The 22,509-nt window shown below is 38.7% G+C and overlaps 1 protein-coding gene across 1 annotated transcript in view; it reads right to left on the bottom strand.

The window, feature by feature from the left end:
- FMN2 (formin 2) overlaps window positions 1-22,509 on the bottom strand; it is a 372,575-nt gene that overhangs the window by 311,120 nt on the left and 38,946 nt on the right. Inside the window, exon 2 of the mRNA XM_081299099.1 lies at window positions 21,628-21,794. Within this exon, the coding sequence (XP_081155225.1) occupies window positions 21,628-21,794 (167 nt within the window). The remainder of the gene's footprint in view (window positions 1-21,627; window positions 21,795-22,509) is intronic.

Raw genomic sequence — 22,509 nt, 5'->3', positions numbered from 1 at the left:
TGAGGTCCTGGTTTAATCCCTAGCAAAAAATAAATAAATAAATAAAGCAAAGCACTAACACAAGGAATTGAGAATGCCCTCCAGTTTGGTTACAGAGTGAAATGGAAACCAGGAGTAGCAAATAGTTCACATCCAGAGGAAAAAAGAAAAGGTGAGAGTAAGTGTATAAAGCATGATAAGAACAGGATTGCAGGGCTGGGGATGTGGCTCAAGCGGTAGCGCGCTCGCCTGGCATTCGTGCTGCCCAGATTCGATCCTCAGCACCACATACAAACAAAGATGTTGTGTCCACCGAAAAATAAAAAATAAATATTAAAAAAAAATTCTCTTTCTCTTAAAAAAAAAAAAAAAAGAACAGGATTGTGTTTCTACTGTGTTTCTCAGGTACACTTGTCCAAGGATTTTACACTAGGTTCCTGCTAAGGAAGGACTACTATTAAAAAGAACCTGTTTTCTTTCCTTTTCTTTCCTTCCTTCCTTTCACTCTTTTTTTCCTTTCCTCCTTTCCTCCCTTCCTTCCCTGAGGATTGAATACAGGGACACTTTGCCACTGAGCAGATGCCTAGCTCTTTTAATTTTTTTTTTTTTGGGGGGGGGGACAGAATCTCACAAAGTTCTGAGGCTGTGTCAAGCTCAGTGGCAAAGCATCTGATTTGCATTCGCAAAGCCCAAGCAGCTAGAATTACAGGTGTGCACACAGTGCCCCTCACAGAACCACCTTATTCTAATTGTCATTATCACAAATCAATTTACTTTTTCTTTGTAAGTAAATATAGTTCATTCCACATATAAATTATCATTCTAAATCTCTAAATCAGTCCATTTGTTATCGAAGGAATTCTTCTAAAACTGATTCTGAAATAAAGTCTACCCTTCATCACAAAGAACACTTTATCTAAAAATATACCAGTAGACATCTTCTCTAAGCCTCCTCATCCTTCAGACCTAGAGAATCTTGGCTTTCCTACTTTGACTATTCACTCAGTCTGGTCTTATCTTTTGACTTTGTAGAACCACTCCTATGTCATTATTCTCACTAACCTTTCACTTACTTTCACTAATCTTCAATGCATCCATCTGGGTGAAAAACCAACCTGAGGTCAGCTCAGTGTTTAGTTTCTGCCATACCCAACTCTGAGGCGAGCTAATATTTATTCATTATCTGCCACCTCAGCTGGTTTTCCACAAACACCCCTTGTTATTATATTTAATACTCCAGATGAAACATGTTCCACATTATAACCTCTAAGCATTCACCCCCAAAAAAACTCTCTTCACCCTTTGCAAATGAAGACACCCATTTCATGGATGAAACAAGACAGGCAATACTCAAAAGGCCAAGTGCTTTTCTATGTCCTTCCCCTCCTCCCACCTTTATTTCCACACCTAGGTATTCTCATCCCTGGCCTAAGCCACTCCTCTACTACCTCATTCCCATCCCTTTCGGTCTCTCAGGACCAAGGGTTATCAATTATCCTTCCTCTCCTCAGTCTTGGATATTCCCTTTTCTACTCCCTTTGGTATCTAAACATGCTATAAACACTCATGGGCTTTGAAGGAAAAAGCATTTTCTTCCTTCACCCTTCCTCACTTCTAAACTACTCTAATTTCCTTTACCTCAACACAAAAGCTCCTGAGCTAATCACATACCTTTGCTGATTCCACTTTCTATCACCTCACCACACCTTGCTCTTTCTTTTCAGCCTGAAATCCAGATAGTGCTCTGGGTACTCAGATTCCTTTCTACGAAGATATTCAATACAGCTTTTGGCAAATTCATTGACCACTTTTCAGATTTAATCTTATTTAATCTCTTGGCAACATTTCTTATCCATTTGTTTTTTTTTACAATTTTTTTATGTCCTTTTTGGTCTCCTTCAAGTTTGTTTTTTCTCCTTTCCATTGCATAGATGCTTATCCACAAGCCCTTCTCATTCTATGGGAATAACAATTCACACTGAAGAGGCCTCAGTGTCTCTCCCCCAGACTCACTCTCCTAAACCCTAGATAAAAATAACCAACATGTTTCATCTGGAGAGAGTGTTCAATATAATAACAAGGGGTGTTTGTGGATTTTGGTTTTGTTTTTTTAGTACCAGGGATTAAATCCAGGGGCACTTAACTACTAAGCCACATCCCTAGCCCTTTTTATCTTTTTTTTATTTTGAGATAGGGTCTTGAAAAGTTGTTCAGGGCCTAAATTGCTGAGGCTGGTTTTGAATTTACAGTCCTCCTGCCTCAGCCGACAGAGCTGCTGGGATTACAGGCATGAACCACCATGCTTGGCTATCAGTGTGCTGTTGCATGTTTAAGTAGATGCCCTAAGTTTCAATATGACCTAAGTCAAACTAATTGTCCCCACAATCTGCTGCTCCTCCTGTTTTGTTTTTGCAGTGCTGGGGATGGAAACCAGGGCCTCCTGCACTCTACCACTGAGCTGAAACTCCTATAAATAGCATCACACTGTACCTTAATGCTCAAGTCAGAAACTTGGGCACATGAACCTCATCTTTACCTTCTCCCTTACCTTCATACAAACAATCGAATCCACAGGGCTTTTCTTTTCTACTTTCTGAAATAGTCCTTCTCAAAGTGTGGTCCCTGCACCAGCAGAATCAGCATCACCTGGGAACTTGTTAGAACGTAAATACTCCAGCCCCATCCAAGACCTTCTAAATTAGCAATTTGTGTTTTAACAAGCCCTCCAGGGGATTCTGACTCAGATTTTGAGATCTGCATTAGTAACAATACTAATCTAAATATCCTTAGAATCTGCTCTTTTCTCACCCCAAATTTCTTTTCCAAATATAAAATTTTATAATTAATTATTGTGGTAATGAGATTGGACAGAAAAGAGAGAAAAGATATGCAGAAAGTAGACAAAAGGAAGGAAAAAGACACTATACCTTTAAATCTAAAAGCCCCATGATCTGAGTACCTTTACTCCCCAGACCTGTCCTTCTTCTTGGCCTGTTACCCCAAATTCTTGAGAAACTATAAACTTAGTTACTATAAGTTCACCCATATATAAAAATTGCTTTGTTTTGATCCTTATGAGCACTATTGCTTACACAATGTATTTTTAGATTAGAGAGCACAAAAGGAGACATATTTTAAGAAACCTATAATATGGGCACATTCCAAACATTGTATAATAATCAGGAGACAATGTCAATCTAAAGATCCTAAAAAGAAGATCAGGTCACTATAAATGTATTGATTACCAGGTTGATGCCATTCCCACAAGCCTTCCCATGCCCATACTCCACAAAGAAGAGCCTATACCCGAAAAAGTTCATCTCATTCTCAAGACAACTGCATTCTACTCTGAAAATGCATACCCTTCACTTTCTTTAATAAACTTCTGTCTTTGCTACTGAAACCTGACTCATTCTTAACTCTCCCTCTCCCCTACTGGGGATTGAATCTATGGGTGCTTTACCACTGAGCTATATCCACGGTCCTTTTTATTTTGTTTATTCATTTATTTTTTGAGACGGGTTTTGCTAAGTTGCTGAGGCTGGCCATTAACTTAGGATGCTTCTGCATCAGCCTTCAGAGTCACTGGGATTATAGGCATACTCCATTGAGCCAGTCTCTTATATTCTTTTCCGCAACAAGTCAAGAACCTGGAAGTTCTCAGTAAAGGTCTTCTCTGCTGATGGAGAGACTTCCTCAAACCTTTTATGTGGTGACAGTAATGTGGTAACAGTAATATATAAAGAAAAATAAGATGTGTAATTTATTAAAGAAAAAAAAAATTACTTTTCGTAATCAACTCCCTGAATATTTTGAAGTCTTTTCAAAGAAGAATGGCCAGTTTAGGTAAAGGGGCCAAAATGTGGTTCAAGATTCTTCCCGGACTTGATGTTAAAGGCATTGAAAAACCAGCCTCTACCTCAGAGCAAAGCCTGTCCAAGGAAGGGACATGACCTTTGTCCTTGGAAAGACCCACAGAGCACTCCTAGGCACATTCCCACCCTGCTAAGTTGTTTATCTACAAATAACAGGAGAGATCTGCTGTGCCAGGTGTCCCTGACTCAGGCTAGGTGGGGATCCATAGCAACCCCCTAGCAGCCACCAATCAGCATGAGACAGGGAAATACCTGGGATGCCAGATGACCCTCCCAGTAGTTTATGGTGGTTGATAATGTGTTGGGAAACCTTGTAGCATGTACACCGCTCTTGGCTTGAACCAATCAGTTCAAATGAATCCCCCTTTTGTAGTAACCAAACCCTACCCAACTTGTTCCCGCCAGTGAAAGTGCTAATCATGTTTTAGAGTTGTTATTTGATTTTCCCATGGTGTGTGATGATTTGTTAAGAGATGCTATGATGTATGTGGGGGTCCCTGCCTTCTCCAAAGAGTGTGTAAAACTGCTGGAAACCCTGGGCTGGGGGCCTCTCAGCGTCACCAGTTGCTGTGTGTGCTCGTGGAGGACTGAGCTAGCTCCCAATAAACACCTCTTTGCTGCTTACATCAATCTTGGGTCTCTGGTGGTCTTTTGGGGGTCCCGAATTCGAACATAACAGCATGTGTTTGCTTATCCCCTAAGTGGCCATTTTGTACATCTACAAGAGTTCATTGTCAGGAATATAGAAAAACAGGTTGCCCACTATCCCTACCAGCAGTGTTTGATGGAAACAGGCACATCTCTGGAGTTACTGTTATTATGTTTTGAAGGGTTTGGAGAACACTGATTAAGGAAGCAATTTTCTGATTGATGGGGGGAAAAAAAACCTCAGTTATGGTCATCTATCCTTGCTAGAAGGTTATGCAATATGTTATGTAGCAGTGTGTTACTGTAATACCAGATTCATGGGTCCCCAATAGACCTCCAGGAGCCAAATCCGATGCAATCACACAAGAGTCTTTATTGCAAGCTTGAGCCTGGACTCACAACCATTTCCAACACAGCAGTCTGAGGAGTCAGTCCTGACCCTTAGTTCAGTGAGGATTTATAGGTTTTGGGGGGGATACTCTACATGCCACAACATCACACAGCAAATCATTTCATACCATGGGAAAATCAAAAGACAACTCTTAACATTGATTAGCACATTCACTGGCAGGAACAAGTTGGGTAAGGATGATTGGTTAGTTCAAGTGGTGGATACATTTGAACTGATTGGTTTCGGCCTCGAGGGGTTGCAAGAGTGTATATGCTAAACTTACAGGGTTGCCTGAAGACGTTATCAATCACTGCTGGGAGTGCTGCTTGGTATATTAGATATCTTCCCTGTCTCGCTCTGATTGGTTGTTGCTAAGGTCTGAAATTAGGCCTCAGGCATTCTTTTGGTCTTTTCAGGAACTTACATTTGCTGAGTCAAGGGCATCTGGTAAGGACAAATGACTCAGCAGAGTAGCTATGTGCCTAGGAAAGGGTTTTCCAAGTACAAGGGCCACCCCCACCCCCACCCCTTGGACAGGCCCTGCTCTGAGGTACAGGCTGGTATCTCAAAAATGAAGTCAAATCAGTTTCTCATTACATAAAGAATAATTAAAATGAAAGAGAGGGACTTGAGATGTGGCTCAGTGACAGAGCACATGCCTAGAATGTGCAAGGCCCTAGGTTCCATCCCCAATACCATAAATAAGAACTGAGGAGCAGCATGCAGTGGTGCATACCTATAATCCAAGCAACTTGGGAGGCTAAGGCAGGAGGATTGCAAATCTGAAACCAGTTTCAGCAATTTAGTGAGTCCTTAAACAACTTAGGGAGACCCTGAAAAGGGCTGGTGATGTGGTTCAGTGGTTACATGCCCCTGAATTCAATCCCTAATACCAAAAAAAAAAAAAAAAAGTACTGGGTAAATTGTTGGAAGCACATAAAACTTTTTAAAATAATAATAATTAAAAAGCCAGCTAACAATGAAAAAAAAATAATAATCTACTACCCACACCTCCTTCACAGTTGAAGTCAATATCTCTCTCTTGCACTAATTAAAACAATCTCCCTGCCAGTCTCCAAACCATAAGCAGAGCATACCTCTCAGTCACTACACCACAGAATGCCCCCTCTGATACATAAATATGATCATCCCATACTCCTCCATCTAACATCCTCCAATGGTTTCCTACCATTCTTGTAATTAAGGTTTGGTTCTTAAACCATTCTTCCAGAAGCCTTTATAAAGGAATGACCCAGCATTGATTCCTAAGGTGGCTCCTCTGCACCTCCCCTGCTCCCTGCTAATGCTGTGACTCTAGGCTATAGTCATACTGACCACTCAATAGTCCAAAGCTTTCTATCACCTCCCACTAAATGCCATGTACTGTGTCTGTTCATCTAGAAGTCTCTTTTGCAGTAAGCCACATAAGAATGGAAAGAGTATATGCATTTCTCATAGAAAATCTCAGTAAATTTTGTGTGACTAGCTGATGACAACACATGGTTGAAGACAGAAAAGTCAAATTCACCAAAAAAATTCATTTTCTAAATATTGCTTGTATATAGACCAGAGGTCAGTCAGCTACAGCCTATAAGACAAATATGTTCAGCCCACTGTTTTGTAAATAAAAGTTTTATTAGGACACACAGCCATATTTATTCATTGTGCATTGTTTTTGTTTGTTTGTTTTGTGTTGTGTTTTGGTACTGGGGACTGAACCCAGGGGTACTTAACAACTGAGCTACATCCCCAGCCCTATTTTATATTTTATTTAGAGACAGGGTCTCATTGAGTTGCTTAGCACTTCACTTTTGCTGAAGCTGGCTTTAAACTCTCCATCCTTGGGCTCCAGCTTCCCAAGCCACTGGGATTATAGCATGTATCAAGTGCCCAGCTCATTATGGATTGTTTGTAGCTGATTTCATAGTATGACAGCAGAGGTGAGTAGTTTGCATCTCTAAGACAGTTACTAAAGCTTAAAATGTTTTCTATCTGTCCCCTTAAAAGAACACTTTGCCAGCTCCTGATCTAGACATAAGAGAATAAATAAATAAATCTTATTTCAAGTTTCCAAAGTCCAGCAAATATTAGCGGGGAAAGGTGAAACTGAAAGCTACTAGCTGGGTAATGTTCTCTTAGGACAAGGTACCTTCACTGTCTTGTCTTCCCAATGTTATACTTCTCCTGGCTCTTGAGATAGGGAAAGAAGGCCACAAGAAATGCAAGTCCCATCAACAGAACTGACTGATATTCAGTGCATATACAGCAAAAGGATAAGAAAAGTAAATCATGACAGAAAAGCTGGGCTGAGTCACCCATTTTAATAAAAGTCCATCATAGAAATTTAAAATGAATTCTGAGTCACCCAACACTGTTTGCCAAATGGGTGATAAAAAGAACCAGTTATAAAAGCAAAAATGGATATCTGAAACAGCACAGTCCTCTTATATGAGAAAAAAACAAAGTACATCCCTCCTTAAAAAAGTGTGACTGCCACAAATGTGTCCTTTGAATATTCATTTTTCTAAACTTCAATGAACTTCATGGTTGGGTAACATTTTAAAATCCTTGCCAATATTGAATGGCTTCATTTCCTGAGCTCAGAAAATGTTGTGGTAAGGGAAATAAGAATAATTACCATTACTACTTCTGCAACTATACTTTTTTGTTGTTGTTCCTAGATTGAACACAGGAACTCATGCATACCAAGCACATGTGCCACTTTACTATTCCTCTAGCCCTGTAGTAAGACTTTTGAACTGAACATAATGCAGGAGATCACCTATTTTCCCTTCTGAAATACAAAACACAAAAATCAGCATGTATTAGAAATTTATTAAATCACATATCAGATCAGAAAAATAAACTCAAAATATGCTTAAACATAGAAATCTCAAAGCATACTTAAACCAGGCATGGTGGCGCATGCCTGTAATCCCAGTAGCTTGGAAGGCTGAGGAGAATCACTAGTTTAAAGCCAGCCTCAGCAAAATGTGAGGCACTAATAAGCAACTCAGTGAGACCCTGACTCTAAATAAAATACAAAATAGCGCTGGGGATGTTGTTCAGTGGTCAAGTACCTCTGAGTTCAATCCTTGGTACCAAAAAAAGAAAAAAACTCAAAGCATGCTTAAAACACATATGCTCAAACACATATGTAGAAAAACTTGGGGTTAGGGTTATAACTTAGTAGTAGAGCACTTGCCTAGCAAGTGTGAAGAACTGGGTTCAATTCTCAGCACTATATAAATATAAATAAATAAAATAAAGATATTGTGTCCATCTAAAACTAAAAAATGTATGTAAAAAAAGGAAAAACTTGGATACTAATTGCTACAAGATTTAGTTACACAAATATTCACTGAGTGGTAATAGGATAAATTGTAGAGATAAAAAGAAACATGACAATAATTTTCAAAATCACAGAATCCAAAAAAATAATAATTTTTAAAATATATAATAAAAACTTTCTACTTCACACATAACTATCTTAACTACAAACACAGAGGACATAATTTGGTACCATACAATCAATCCTGTGGTTAAAAGCAATTACTAGCCAGGCACCATGCACACACCTATATCTCAGCTACTCAGGAGGCTCAGGCAGGAGGACTGCAAGTTGAAGGCCAGCCTCAGTATAATTTTTGAAACCATGTCTCAAAAATAGAGAAAAAGGGTTGGGAATATAGCACAGTGATAGAGTGTCCCCAAATTCAATCCCCAGTACTGTAAGAAAAAGAAAGGAAGGAAGGAAGGAAGGAAAGAAAGAGGGAGGGAGGGAGGGAGGGAGGGAGAGAAGAATGATTGATTAAAGAAATTATTTTGCTTCAATATCTTTATTTAAAAAATACTGGGCTGGGGATGTGGCTCAAGGGGTAGCGCGCTTGCCTGGCAGGCATGCAGCCCGGGTTCAACCACATACAAAGAAAGATGTTGTGTTCCCCGAAAACTAAAAAATAAATATTAAAAAATTCTCTCTCTCTCTCTCTCTCTCTCTCTCTCTCTCTCTCTCTCTCTCTCTCTCTCTCTCTAAAAAATAAAATAAGGGGCTGGAGATGTGCCTCAAGCGGTAGCGCGCTCGCCTGGCATGCGTGCGGCCCGGGTTCGATCCTCAGCACCACATACCAACAAAGATGTTGTGTCCGCCGAGAACTAAAAAATAAATATTAAAAATTCTCTCTCTCTCTCTCTCTCTCCTCTCTCACTCTCTCTTTAAAAAATAAATAAATAAATAAATAAATAAAATAAAATAAATAAAAAATATTAATACAAGAAAAATTTTCCAAAACCATATAAGTGGTAAGTGGACAATCCTCAAAGAATGAAATCAAGTTTAAAATGTCTTAATATATTATATATATCTACTTATATTTTTTATAAAATAAATCCATTTTATAACTAAGCATAAAACTAGATGAAAATGGATCTTAGTTAAAACTTAGCAAACTTCTTCCTAGTGATATTTTTTAATTGTTCCCATAATTTCACCCCATGAGAATTATCCAAGTAATAATATGAAACTTATTCCATGTAAGAGTTCTTTGAAAGAGAAGAGCAATGCTACATAGCAAATCAATCTCCAGTCCTTTCTGGTTCCTGTCTCTGTCTTAAGAATTCTGGGGGCTGCGGTTGTGGCTGAGTGGTAGCACACTTGCCTAGCATGCCTGACGCACTGGGATCGATTCTCAGCAACACATACAAATAAATAAAATAAAGATCCATCAACAACTAAAAACTATTTTAAAAAAAGAATTCTGATGAAACAAATGTCTTTATTCTTCGGTGAGGCGTTAGAGAAAGCTGTACTCTTTCATTCCTTCGTGCCATGTTATCTATAAAGTATGTCCTACACACGTGTATACACAAAGCTAAATAAGCTAGTCCTATGTCAATATGTCCCAACTCCATAGACAAAACTAGGGAAATTAATCACTATGGAATGGTCATGGGAATTACAACAGGTAGGCAGGCATGACGTGTGCACCTTCACGGATTTGCAGTTCCTTCCCCATAGCTTTTCTTATTCCTTCCATTTCCATTCCACTCTGTCCATAAAGATGTGGGGGAGCAAGGGTTGGGGCAAGAATATGGTAAGTAGAGCAGTAAAATCAAGAATAGTAAATAGTAAATAAGAAAGGAGGATGGCAATGAGCCCAGAAGCAGAGACCAACAGCGAGTCAATTCCCAAGCCAATTAATTCCCAAGCAAATCCATATTCCATCACATCTTCTTTCCTTCCCTCCAAGTGTTTTCACAATTATTGAACAGAGGTAACTCTTGATCATTCAAAGACAATACACTCCATAGATCTCCAGTTCTTCCTCTTTATGGTCACCCTGGATTCCTGAAAGCCTTCTTCTTCACAAAACCCAAGACATTTTGTTGAATGGCTATTCCAGATTCTGTGATAGGAACTTACTTGAAAGATAATAATTAAAAGTAATAATTGTTAATAATCATAAGTGCCATGCATTGTGTTAAATGCCTTGATTAATTTCATTTAATCTTCAAGACACCTCCAGAAGTAGACATTATTACACACAAAAATTTTAATGTGACCTGCCTGTGATCCTAGCTACTAGGAAGGTAATTCAGCAAGTCTCTTATCTCATAAATAAATGTTTCTTAAAAAAAAAAAGACTGGGGCTGTATGCTCAGTGGTAGAGCATCCTGGGTTCAATTCCAGTACAAGAACAACAACAGAAAAGCAACAACAAACCCTGTGCAAGGTGGATGCTGCCTGCAGAAGAAAGGGACAAACTAAATAAAACTAAACTAAACACAGAATGCCTGGGACACTTGTGAGCAAGCAACTGTTTGTTAAAAACACAAAATCCCATTTGAATTTGACCTGAAAGACATCTGTTTTGAGTGTCATCTATGATATTGGGATAGTGAGATAAGGAGAAGGAAACAAAAATCAGAGCACATCATCTGCCTCTACACAGCAATATGTAAAGGGTTCCATATATTTTCCAACTCTTAGAATAAATGCATTGATTAAAGCATTGACCTTAAAAGTAAACCCTAGGGCTGGGAATATAGCTTGGTGGTAAAGATCATGCTTACCATGTGTGAGATCCTGGGATCCATCCCTAGTACTGTACCCGCCTCCCCTGTTCCCCCACAACCACTGCCAGGAAAAAAAAAAAAGAGAGAGAGAATCTGGTAGAAACTGGGAGGCAGATGTGGCTCAGACTCAGGAGTAAAACATGAGGCATAATATTGACTAATTTCATAAGGTAAGTGGGGCAGCAAGAGAGATTATCCAAAATTGATGGAACAAGAGCAAAAAAAAAAAAAAAAAAAAAACTACAGGCATATATTTAAAATTCAAAGAAAGATTACTAAAGAGAAACTAAAAAAAGGCAATATTAACTATATTATAAAGAACAGAGAGGGATAAGACATGGATATAACTGAGCTAAATCCTCATCTCTGACAGCCAGAAGGCAATGGCAATGTTAAGAACATTATCAGCAAATGTAAATACCCCAAGGTCCACAAGAATAGGGAGTAAAACCAGTCTGGGGTAGGGAGCAGGGATTAAGACTAAAAGTGGGAGGGTAGGGCAAGGAGCAGGGCCTGCTGCTTGTCATGCAGCACACTTGCTTTTTAACCATGTGGATAAAGAAATCAGGAATTTTACTAAATTCTTAAAATTAAAACATAAAATAAACTGAGTCAAATTGAATGAAGAGATTTCAGCTTAAATCTACTTTTTTTTTTAAAGAGAGAGAGAGAAAATTTTTAAATATTTATTTATTTTTTTTAATTATTGGCGGACACAACATCTTTGTATGTAGTGCTGAGGATCGAACCCGGGCCGCACCCATGCCAGGCGAGCACGCTAGCGCTTGAGCCACATCCCCAGCCCCTTAAATCTACTTTTGTCTGGTCTGGGGATGTGGCTCAAGCGGTAGTGTGCTCGCCTGGCATGCACGGGGCACTGGGTTCAATCCTCAGCACCACATAAAAAAATAAAGATGTTGTGTCCACAGAAAAAAAACTGAAAAATAAATATTAAAAAAGTCTCTCTCTCTCTTTCTCTTTATAAAAAATAAAATAAATAAATAAATCTACTTTTGTCACTTCATTAACATAGATCTTTGCAACCTGCCTAATGGAATAGGTTTAACATGTTGTTATGAAATGAATTCCAATAAATAAAATCTTACATTTTACCAGTGACTTCTATGCTAAGATTAGAAGTAACTGTCAAAAACTTTTTAATTTGAACCCATCCCATTTATTGATTCCTGATTTTAATTCTTGCACTACAGAAGTCTTATTAAGGAATTTGGGGCCTAATCCCACATGACAGGATTCCTGATTTTATTTTATTTTTTTTTTTTTTTTTTAAGAAAGAGTGAGAGAGAGAGTGAGAGAGGGGGAGAATTTTTTAATTTTTTTTTTTTTTTTTTTTTTTAGTATTTGGCGGACACAACATCTTTGTATGTGGTGCTGAGGATTGAACCCGGGCCGCACGCATGCCAGGCGAGTGCGCTACCGCTTGAGCCACATCCCCAGCCCCAGGATTCCTGATTTTAATTCTTGCACTACAGAAGTCTTATTAAGGAAGTTGGGGCCGAATCCCACATGACGGAGATTAAGACCTATTTTTTCTTCAATTAAACACAAGGTCTCTGGCTTTATTCCTAGGTCCTTGATCCATTTTGAGTTGAGTTTTCTGCACAGTGAGAGATAGGGATTTAATTTCATTTTGTTGCATATGAATTTCCAGTTTTCCCAGCACCATTTGTTGAAGAGGCTATCTTTTTCTCCAATGCCTGTTTTTGGTGCCTTTGTCTAACACAAGATAATTGTAATTTTGTGGGTTAGTGTCTGTGTCCTCTATTCGGTTCCATTGTCTACCAGTCTTCTTAGCAAAAGAAACAATCTGTGAGGTGAATAAACAGTCTACATCTTGGGAATAAATTTTTACCACTCACAATCAGATAGAGCACTAATCTCTAGGGTATATAAAGAATTCAAAAAGCGAAATACAAAAAAAAAAAAAAACTCAAAAAATAAATGGGCCAAGGATCTCAAGAGACACTTCTCAGAAGATGATGTACATACATCAACAAATACATGAAAAAAATGTTCATCATCACTAACAATTAGAGAAATGCAAATCAAAACCACTCTTTAAGATTTTATCTCACTCCAGTCAAAATGGCAGCTATTATGCATACAAACTATAATAAGTGTTGGCAAGGATGTGGGGGGAAAGGTATACTCATACATTGCTGATGGAACTGCAAATTGGTGCAGCCAATATGGAAAGCAGTAGGGAGATTTCTTGGCAAATTGGGAATGGAACCACCATTTGACCCAGCTCGCTCTCTCCTCGGTCTATACCCAAAGGACTTAAAAACAGATATCACAGGGACACAGCCATATCAATGTTTATAGCAGCACAATTCACAATAGTCAAACTGTGAAACCAACCTACATGCCCTTCAATTGATGAATGGATAAAAAAAAAATGTGGCATATACACACAATGGATTATTACTCAGCAATAAAAGAGAATAAAATCATGGCATTTGCAGGTAAATAGATGGAGTTAGAGAAGATAATGCTAAGTGAAGTTAGCCAATCCCAAAAAAACAAATGCCAAATGTTTTCTCTGATATAAGGAAGCTGATTCATAGTGGGGTAGGGAGGAGGAGCGGAGCATGGGAGGAATAGATGAACTGTAGATAGGGCAGAGGGGTGGGAGGGGAAGGGAGGGGGCATGGGGTTAGAAATGATAGTGGAATGAGTTAGACATCATTACCATAAGTACATGTACGAAGACACAAATTGGTGTGAATATACTTTATATACAACCAGAGATATGAAAAATTGTGCTCTATATGTGTAACATGAATTGTAATACACTCCACTGTCATATATAAATAAAAATAATAATAAAAAGATTATACACTAAAAACAAAAAGAAGTAGTTATGTGGGGAGCCATTCTCACAAGTGATTGGGCAACTCCCGGATTGGGTGTGAGGCGCTCTGGCTAAACTGTGTAGGAGCTTTCCAGACCCTCTCCTGGTGCAAGAGCCTGTCCGTGTGGGGATGTGACTGACCACTGACCTGGGGGCCAATCACTGACCCTGACCTTGGAGTGCTGCCCCCCTCAACCTTCATTGGATGGAATTCTCCCCTGAATTTCTTGTTCCCCAATAAAAGGCTACTCCCTGGCGTGCTCTCTCTCTCTCTCTCTCCTGCTAGCCCTGAGTAATCCCTGCTGCCCTACAGGGTGGTTCCAGGTGTGAGCCAGAGGGGGAGCCATCTAGGACCTGTTCATAGAAAAAGGTAACTGAGTCTGTGTATTTATTTGATCTCACTAGCTAACTTTCATGCCAAGAACCTCTTTAATGAAACCAGTGCGCTGGTCACATGGTGGAGTAGTATCTATAAGGAAAACAAATGTCAGCTAAAAAAAATTCTGGTCTAAAAACTATCATTTAATACCATATTTAAAATAAAAACAACTTGCTGCAAGTTAATATTATACACAAAAATGTTTCAAAAATATACAGCAAAATGTCTGTATATATACAATCAGCCCTCCATTTGTGGGTTCTGCATGGGTAGATTCAACAAACCTTGAATTAAAAAATATTTTTTAAAAAAACTGTATCTGTACTGAACATGTACAAACTATTTTATCATTCTTCCCTTAACAATTTGGTATACTAACTATTTATATAGCATTTACATTCTATTAGACATTATAAGTAATCCAAAGATGATTTTAAGTATATAGGAAGATATGCATAGGTTAGATAAAAATACGTAAGACACTTTAGCATCTGCAGAATTTGGTTTTGTGAAAGGTCCTGGAACAAATTCCCAGCAGATACTGAAGAACAACTATATATATGTATATTCTCTCAAAGCTGAAAGATGTGTCATAGCTTTTATTGTTTCTCAGGAAAAAACTGTGTGTGTAGGATTGAATAAATGACTTCTAAATATTCTTCCTGCTCTGAAAAAAAAATGAATCCAAGCAAAAACAATCACTTCTGTTTATTTACTTTTGTCTTGGCTATTGGTGACAATGAGTAGGGTGCATTTCATTAGTTTTCTTATCGGGTTTGTTCTTGATTTTGATCAATAACATCTTTTAGCAAGTTCAAGATCTTGTTTTACTCTTTCATGGCTTAAATTTTTATATCTTCCATGTCTTAAAATCGAGCTTTATTCACCCATTCATCCAAACCTATGCACATTTACATACACACCATTGGTAAACATGTGAATCACCTCATATTTACTAAAATCAGCAGATCTGGCTGGGTGCAGTGGTGTGCAACTGTAATCTCAGCAATTTGGAAGGCTAGAGCAGGAGGATTACAAATTTCAGGCCAGCCTTGGCAATTTAGCAAAGCCCTATCTCAAAATAGAACTAAAAAGGAGTTGTAGATATAGCTAAGTGGTAGGGTACCCTAGGGTTCAATCCCTAGCCCCTCCAAACCAAAAAGACCAGTCTCAGCAACTTAGCAAGAACATGTGTCAAAAAGGGGGTGGGGGGAAAGGGTGCTGGGGATATATAGTTCAGTGGTGGTTTTAATCATTAGCACTACAAAACAAAAACAAAAAATAACACATCAGCAGATCTTCCAAAATCAGGTCAGTCCAGCACCCCAAAACACAGAAACAAATATATTTCACTAGACCGGAATTTGAGATCACTGTATGAAGAATTAAGTAGCCATAAACTCCTGCAAAAATGGTTCAGGTCAAGTAACATGCCTAATTTTTGTGATATCAATAGATAGTATGATATTTAACATAGTTATGAGTAAAGAAATCCTAGAAAGCCGAGTCAATAGATAATCAACAATTATTCAAGATAAGTGTGGTTGACCTGAAAACAGCTGACATAACATAGAAAAAAGGATCTCACTGTAAATACATAGAGGAAAAGCAATATTAAGGGGACCATATACTGGACTTGTTTGTACATTATGACTTCTATTCTCATATAAGAGGTAATGACCCTGGTCCCTTGCTCAGTGATAGGTTGAAGACAGGCATGCTTCTCCACAGGTGGCATGGCAATGGCCTGAAACTGCAAATGATAAGGAGTTTGTTTTCTCTAAATAACTTTGGAATCGCCATAGCTTAGAATTCTATTGGAAATACAAAGCTGGGGGATTAAAAAAAAATGCAAAAGGCAAATGTGAGTATACTAGCAGAGAAAGATAAGATATAGTTTCTGGATCCCTGAACCACTTGGAAATAGAATGAAGTACTGGGACATTCATTATGCTCTTTTATTTTTTTACTTTTTGGTACTGGAGATTGAATTCAGGGGCACTCAACCATTGAGCCACATCACCAGCCCTTTTTTGTATTTTATTTAGAGACAGAGTTTCACTGAGTTGCTAAGCAGCTCCCTAAATTGCTGAGGCTGGCTTTGAACTCATGATCTCCTACATCAGCTTCTGGAGCCACTGGAATTACAGGTATGTGTCACCTAGCCCCAGCTATTAGGCTCTTAAAGGATGACATTGTTTATTTCTACCCGACCCATCAAAGCCACCTCCAGAATCCATCCTGAAATAAAACTCTCTATCTCTCTGGCCACCATTCTACCCCAAGCTATTTCCACTACCTCCTGTTCAAGTACTACAACACCCCAGCTGGTATTCCTGCTTCTACTTCAGTCCCTATACCTTCCTATACCCTAGTATCCAAAGACTAGGCAGAGTGATCTGCATGAAATATAAAGCAAATAATTTTATTTTCTTTCCCCATACAAATTCTCCCAAAAGCTCCCACTTTCAGATTAAAAAATTAAAAAAAAAAAACTACATAATTCTTCCATTGATTTTTTTTTTTTTTTTTTTTTTTTTTTTTTTTTTGTACTGGGGATTTAACCCAGGGGTTCTTAACCATGTGCCACATTCCCATTCCTTTTTATTTTTCATTTTGTGAAAGTCATATGCTAAGGGTCTTGCTAAATTCCTGAGGCTGGCCTAGAACTTTCAAGAACTCAACCTCCTGAATCCCTGGAATTATAGGAGTGTACCACCAAGCTGGCTTTTCCATGGATTTCAAGACACTGTTATTCTAGCTCCTGAGACCTTTCTGTCTCTATCTCACTTAGCTTCTCTCATGTTCTGCCCCATATAGGTCATGCTTGTGCTCCTTTGTGGCACTGTGAATTTATCTGGAGCTGCCTAGAATGATCTTACTTCATATCTGGCCTCATGGGTCCCCAGAGAGACTCCCCTCTGCATTCACCCTATCCCACCCCATTCTGCAAGCAAGTTATTCAGGTTATTTCCTTCATAGCAACTTATTATGATCTAATAAAAAAATTAACCTATGCATTCATCTGTTACTTCATTCCCCCACATTGGATAGGATATACATTTCCAGAGAACAGGAATCTCACTTCTCTTGCTTGCTAATGTATCTAAGAATCCTAAAACACTGCCTGTGAGAACTTCAAGAATAACTGAATCTCACCTGGGCACATGGGCCTATGGCTGTAATTCCAGCCCAGCTACTCAGAATCTGGGGCAGGAGGCTTTTAAGTTCCACAGCAGCTTTGGCAAGTTCAAGGACAATCTTGGTTAACTTGCAAGACCTTACCTCAAAATAAAAAATAAAAAGGGCTGGGAGATGTAGCTCCATGGTAAAGCACTCAGGTGTTCACCCCCAGTGTCCCTCCCCTCTGCCAAAAAAAAAAAAAAAAAAAAAGGAGAAGTTGAATCTCCAACAAGGGTCCCAAGTGGTACACTGTGCCTAAAATTTTATGAACTCTGTGTTCTTGGAGGAACACTGATCTTTGTGGCCCTTACCTTGGTGGTATTTTACTGTTTGGATAAACAGGCTCCTATCTTCTGGAAAGTCAGATTTTGCTGCTGAGACCTACAGTCATAGCAAGTATCAATCAATTAGGACTGGTCAGGATGACTATCCTTCATTAACATAAAACTAATCAATCAGGATTAAGCTTCAAGCATACCTCATTTGCATAGGCAGTGGGAGCTGGGTCAGGAACTTTCTCTAATATACCCCCTCACCCAACCTAGTTCCTTCTATATATACTTTCCTTTTTCAGTACCAATGGCTGCTTCTTCCCGGTTTGCAAACTTTTGGGGGGACTGTGGGAATGGGGGATAGTTGCTGCTGGGGATTGAACCCAAAGCCTCACACAAGTTTAGCAAGAGACCTTTGGCTGAGCCACACCCACCACATACCACCACCATTCATTCCCTGCCCCCTGTCTTTTTTTATACAGTCTTGTTAAATTGACCAGGCTGACCTCAAACTTATGTTCCTGCTGCTTCAGCTTCCTCATTACCTGGGAGACTGAGGGGTTGGTTACCACACCAGGCTATTTTCTTTCCTTGCTTCTTCCTCTTTCTTTTCTTTTTTTGTTTTTAATTTAAATAAAGCCTCCTATTTTTCTTGTATTATTTTATTGTGATTTTTGTTATACCTGTCACATAGATTACATTTAATAAATATTTGTAAATAAATTAATGTTTACATAAACTATTTGTCTTTTAAAGTTCTTAAAAACTTAAAAAAGTAACATTTTTTCTATATTTCTATATTCCATATTTTCTATGTCATTTAATAATCCAAAATGATAGGACCTAAAAATATATATTATAACATGGGACTAAAATCAGAAGGCCTGGGCTGGGGCTGGGGCTCAGTGGTAGAGTGCTCACCTAGCATGCATGTGGTGCATGGGTTCGATCCTCAGCACCACATAAAAATAAAAAATAAAGATATTGTGTCCACTTAAAAATAAAAAATAAATATTAAAAAAATAATTAAAAAATCAAAAGGCTTAATTGAGGTAGACCAATCCACAAACTGTACCTATAATATCCCCATATCAAAATTCTTCTTGGACTGGGGTTCTAGCTCAGTGGTAGAGAGCTTGCCTTGCATGCGTGAGGCCCTGGGTTCAGTCCCCAGCACTACATAAAAATAAACAAATAAAAATAAAGATATTGTGTATCCATCTACAACTAAAAAGAATATTCTTCTTGCTAGCCATGAGTGGTAGAGTATACCTGTAGTGCTAGAGCATCCAAGCAATATGGGAGGTTGAGACAGGAGCATGGCAAGTTTGAGGCCAATCTGGGCAATTTAAGGAGACCTTGTCTCAGAATAAAAAATAAAAAAGGGCTAGGGATATGGCTCAGTGATAAGTGCCTCTGGGCTTAATCCTCAGTACCAAAATAAAAAATCAAAACAAAAACTTTTACTTTGATTACAGAGGGGAGAGGGGCAGGTACTGTTAGAAAGGAAACAAAGGTAGGGGATAGGAAAGGTGCCAATGTGAGTTTATTCCTATGGGTACTCCTTGAAGGGCACCTGACTACAAGAGAATTGTTGGTGAGGAATGCTCCCAAAAGCTACTTTGTATAATCAGCAGAGAGACTAATTATCACAAACTTCTCTCCCTAGAGATAAGCACATTCCTTCCACCCACCACTCTAAGTCTTCATAACCCCCTGTATTGTTACTTCTCTAGGTTTTAAAGAGAATTTTTGACTGTGTCCCATAAATGTATGGTTCTGTTGCTGAACTGCTACTTAAATGTATTTTAAAAGGCTCTGAGAGTACCTTTAATTGATTAGTTTGTGTACAGTTTGGTGGAGAGAGGAGAGAATAAATGAATATGGTAAGGAGAAAATGAAATTACATCAAACTGGGGGCAGAAACTCCATTTTGAGGAGTTCATTGTCTAGAATATTAAGGGATTTATTTGTGTATTTCACTCATTATGCCACACCCAACTGTCCACCAGAATAACATAGTTTAAAAAAAAATTACTAATCTCTAAAATAAGGAAGAAATAAAGTGAGATTGAAGAAGTAAGCAGGATAGGATAGTTGATTTTAAGAAAGACAAAGTCTAGGGGTAATAGCACAGTGGTGGATCACTAGCCTAGCATGTGGGAGGCCCTGGATTCACCCCCAGCACCACAAAAACAAACACATAATTAAAAAAAAAAAATTAAAGAGAGAAAAATAAGGTTATAGCCTAGGTACTATAATCCCACATTTATTAACTGATGAGACTATTTACTTCTGAGATTTAACAGCAGAAAATGTAGTTAACTTGGGAATAATTTTAATCAAAAAGCAAGTGCTAGACATAGCTAGCATTTGCCTTTCTCTGTACTATATTTATTATAATTCCAACTTGCTAAATTGATATGTCTTCCAGAACACAGTCCTAAAACACTTAACACACCATAGTCCTCCTGTTCTGTCTCTACAATAACACAGATCTCTCAAAGAAGAGAAAGGAGGAAAAAAATTTAAATTATCCAATTTTTCCAATAGGAGGAAAAAAATCTACCTAGCAGTGACTAGCCACCAGATTATTTAAAAAGAAAAGAAAAGAAAAAAAAAACTGCACAGGAAATATTTTAAATTAATCTTAAGAATGAATCTTAGCAAGTCACAGCATAACCTGGAGATTTTTTTTTTTTCAGATGGGAAGAAGCAAGAAGATCTCAGAATATTTTATACAATTTATTTTGCTAATACTGAAGGGAAATCAAAGAAGACTGCAGGTTGTAATTGGTAAAGATGAAGAAGAGGCAAATGTAGATACTTTATTATTTACTATCACATTTGACTCCAGCCTCTGTTCGTTTTCACTATCCTTTAAAACTCCCTATTATTTCATTCCCTGAATCACAGCAAATATGTTGAAGAAAGCTCTTAAGAGAGGACAGTTGGCAACAATGGAACAAATGTAATTAACCCTTGTGGATGAGAACTCCTTGCTCTCAAATACTCAAATCCTGGGTTCTGCACAAGTGAATCAACCAGACTTTGCATTTTCTTACAAGAAATTCACATGTACCTTATGTTATCACAACCCATGTAACACATGCACCACATACCTGAGAAAGATCAGCAGTACTGTGGCTTGACAATGATAATCCAGCTGTGCTGATGTTTATTATGAATTATGGATATACCTTTCAAATTACTGTTCTGCAGTATTAATTCCTGGTGAAGGTGAGCTGGGGGAGAAAGCAGACAATGCTGCTTCATGATAATATTTAGTTAAAAAATGAGAAGGGAATGCATTGAAACAGCATTCTAGAGACCATGGAAACCTGTGGCCCACTGGGAACAGTACTTTGTCCTATGGAGCTGCTTCTGAAGGAATGCCTATGACCAGCAAAGTCAGAAATACTGACTTACAGCCACTTTTAAATCTCTCTGATGGGCTGGGGGTGTAGCTCAGTGGTAGAACACTGGTAGGATCTGGGTTCAATCCAAAGCCTCAAAAAAAATTTTTTTTAAAGACAGAGAATTTTAATACTTATTTTTTAGTTTTCGGCAGACACAACATCTTTGTTTGTATGTGGTGCTGAGGATCGAACCCGGGCCGCACGCAGGCCAGGCAAGCACTCTCCGCTTGAGCCACATCCCAGCCCTCAAAAAAATTTTTTAAATGTAATCTTAAAATCATTGCTGACTAGAGCTGGCTAGAAAACTACTGAGTGGCCATCTGTTAAGAAAAGGTTTGGCAAATGTACTTAATACTCTATAGTCAAAAAGAAAAGCATGGAAACTGATAAACTGAGCTTTTGAGTGGCCCAGGAGAGGAAGGCTTGTGTCACATGTGTTCATAAATTATAAGGTGACTGGCAGACACATATCACAATTGCTCATTTCAACTGCAATCCACCTCACAAACAGAAGTGAATTCTCCTACTTACATCAAATGGAGCAGAACTTGACTGTGCATTCTGATTACATGGTTCCCTGAAGCAGTCACTAAAAGGAAGTAAAAGACCCATGGCAATGATCCGTGAGCAAAATTTCTCTGCTTCTTCTGGAGGCCCGTTCTCTTGCTGGCTGAACAGCTTCTCCAGCAGAGTTCGCCCTGCGGATGAAACACGCTCATTAGGCGGGAAACACTGGTAGATCACCTGGCTAGTAGCTCTCCAGGGAAGAGAGGAAGCAAACACAGCAGCACCGTTTCCAAGACTACTGACATGCGCAGAAAGCAGCCTCTCAAACCCCGCAAAACTGCAATCTGAGGCCTGAGACACATAGGAAAGGGCAGCAGGGGGTTCCTCTCCCATCCCAATAAATAACTCCTGCTTTGAAAAGGAATGCCCCAAGTTACCAGCTGTACATCCTTCCTCTAAATGAACACCCTCCCCTTTTAGATTTAATTAACAATTCTACTTTTTTGTTTGTTTGTTTGTTTACCCTTAAGAGGGTTCTCTAAGCAAGCCCTTAGTAACCCAAGGAGCCACCATTTGGGCTTAGAAATGACAGTGACTGACATTCATAGTCTCAGACCTGGCAATGGGGAAGGAGGAGGAATGAAGGCACTAAGGAGACAGGCAAAGACAGCTACCCATGAAAAAGGAAAGAGAGTTTTCTAAGGCAAATGCTTTCAAGTGCTTCTCGGAAGTGTAATTCTACAATGAGTCTAGATTTAAGGGACTTTTATTATTATTTCCCTAAAAGAGACAGAAGAAGAGAGATACAATGAGAGGACACTGGCCAAGGACCCTAGAGGACATGTGTCCCCCATTCCAAGGTTCTCAATCTTGGCTGTGTTACCAAAAGAAGATGAGGTTTTGATA

Source organism: Spermophilus citellus (assembly GCF_964194105.1).
Source record: "Spermophilus citellus genome assembly, chromosome: 6".
Lineage (NCBI taxonomy): Eukaryota > Metazoa > Chordata > Mammalia > Rodentia > Sciuridae > Spermophilus > Spermophilus citellus.
Note: the sequence above shows the minus strand (reverse complement) of the source record. Positions and strands in the feature narration are given on the sequence as shown.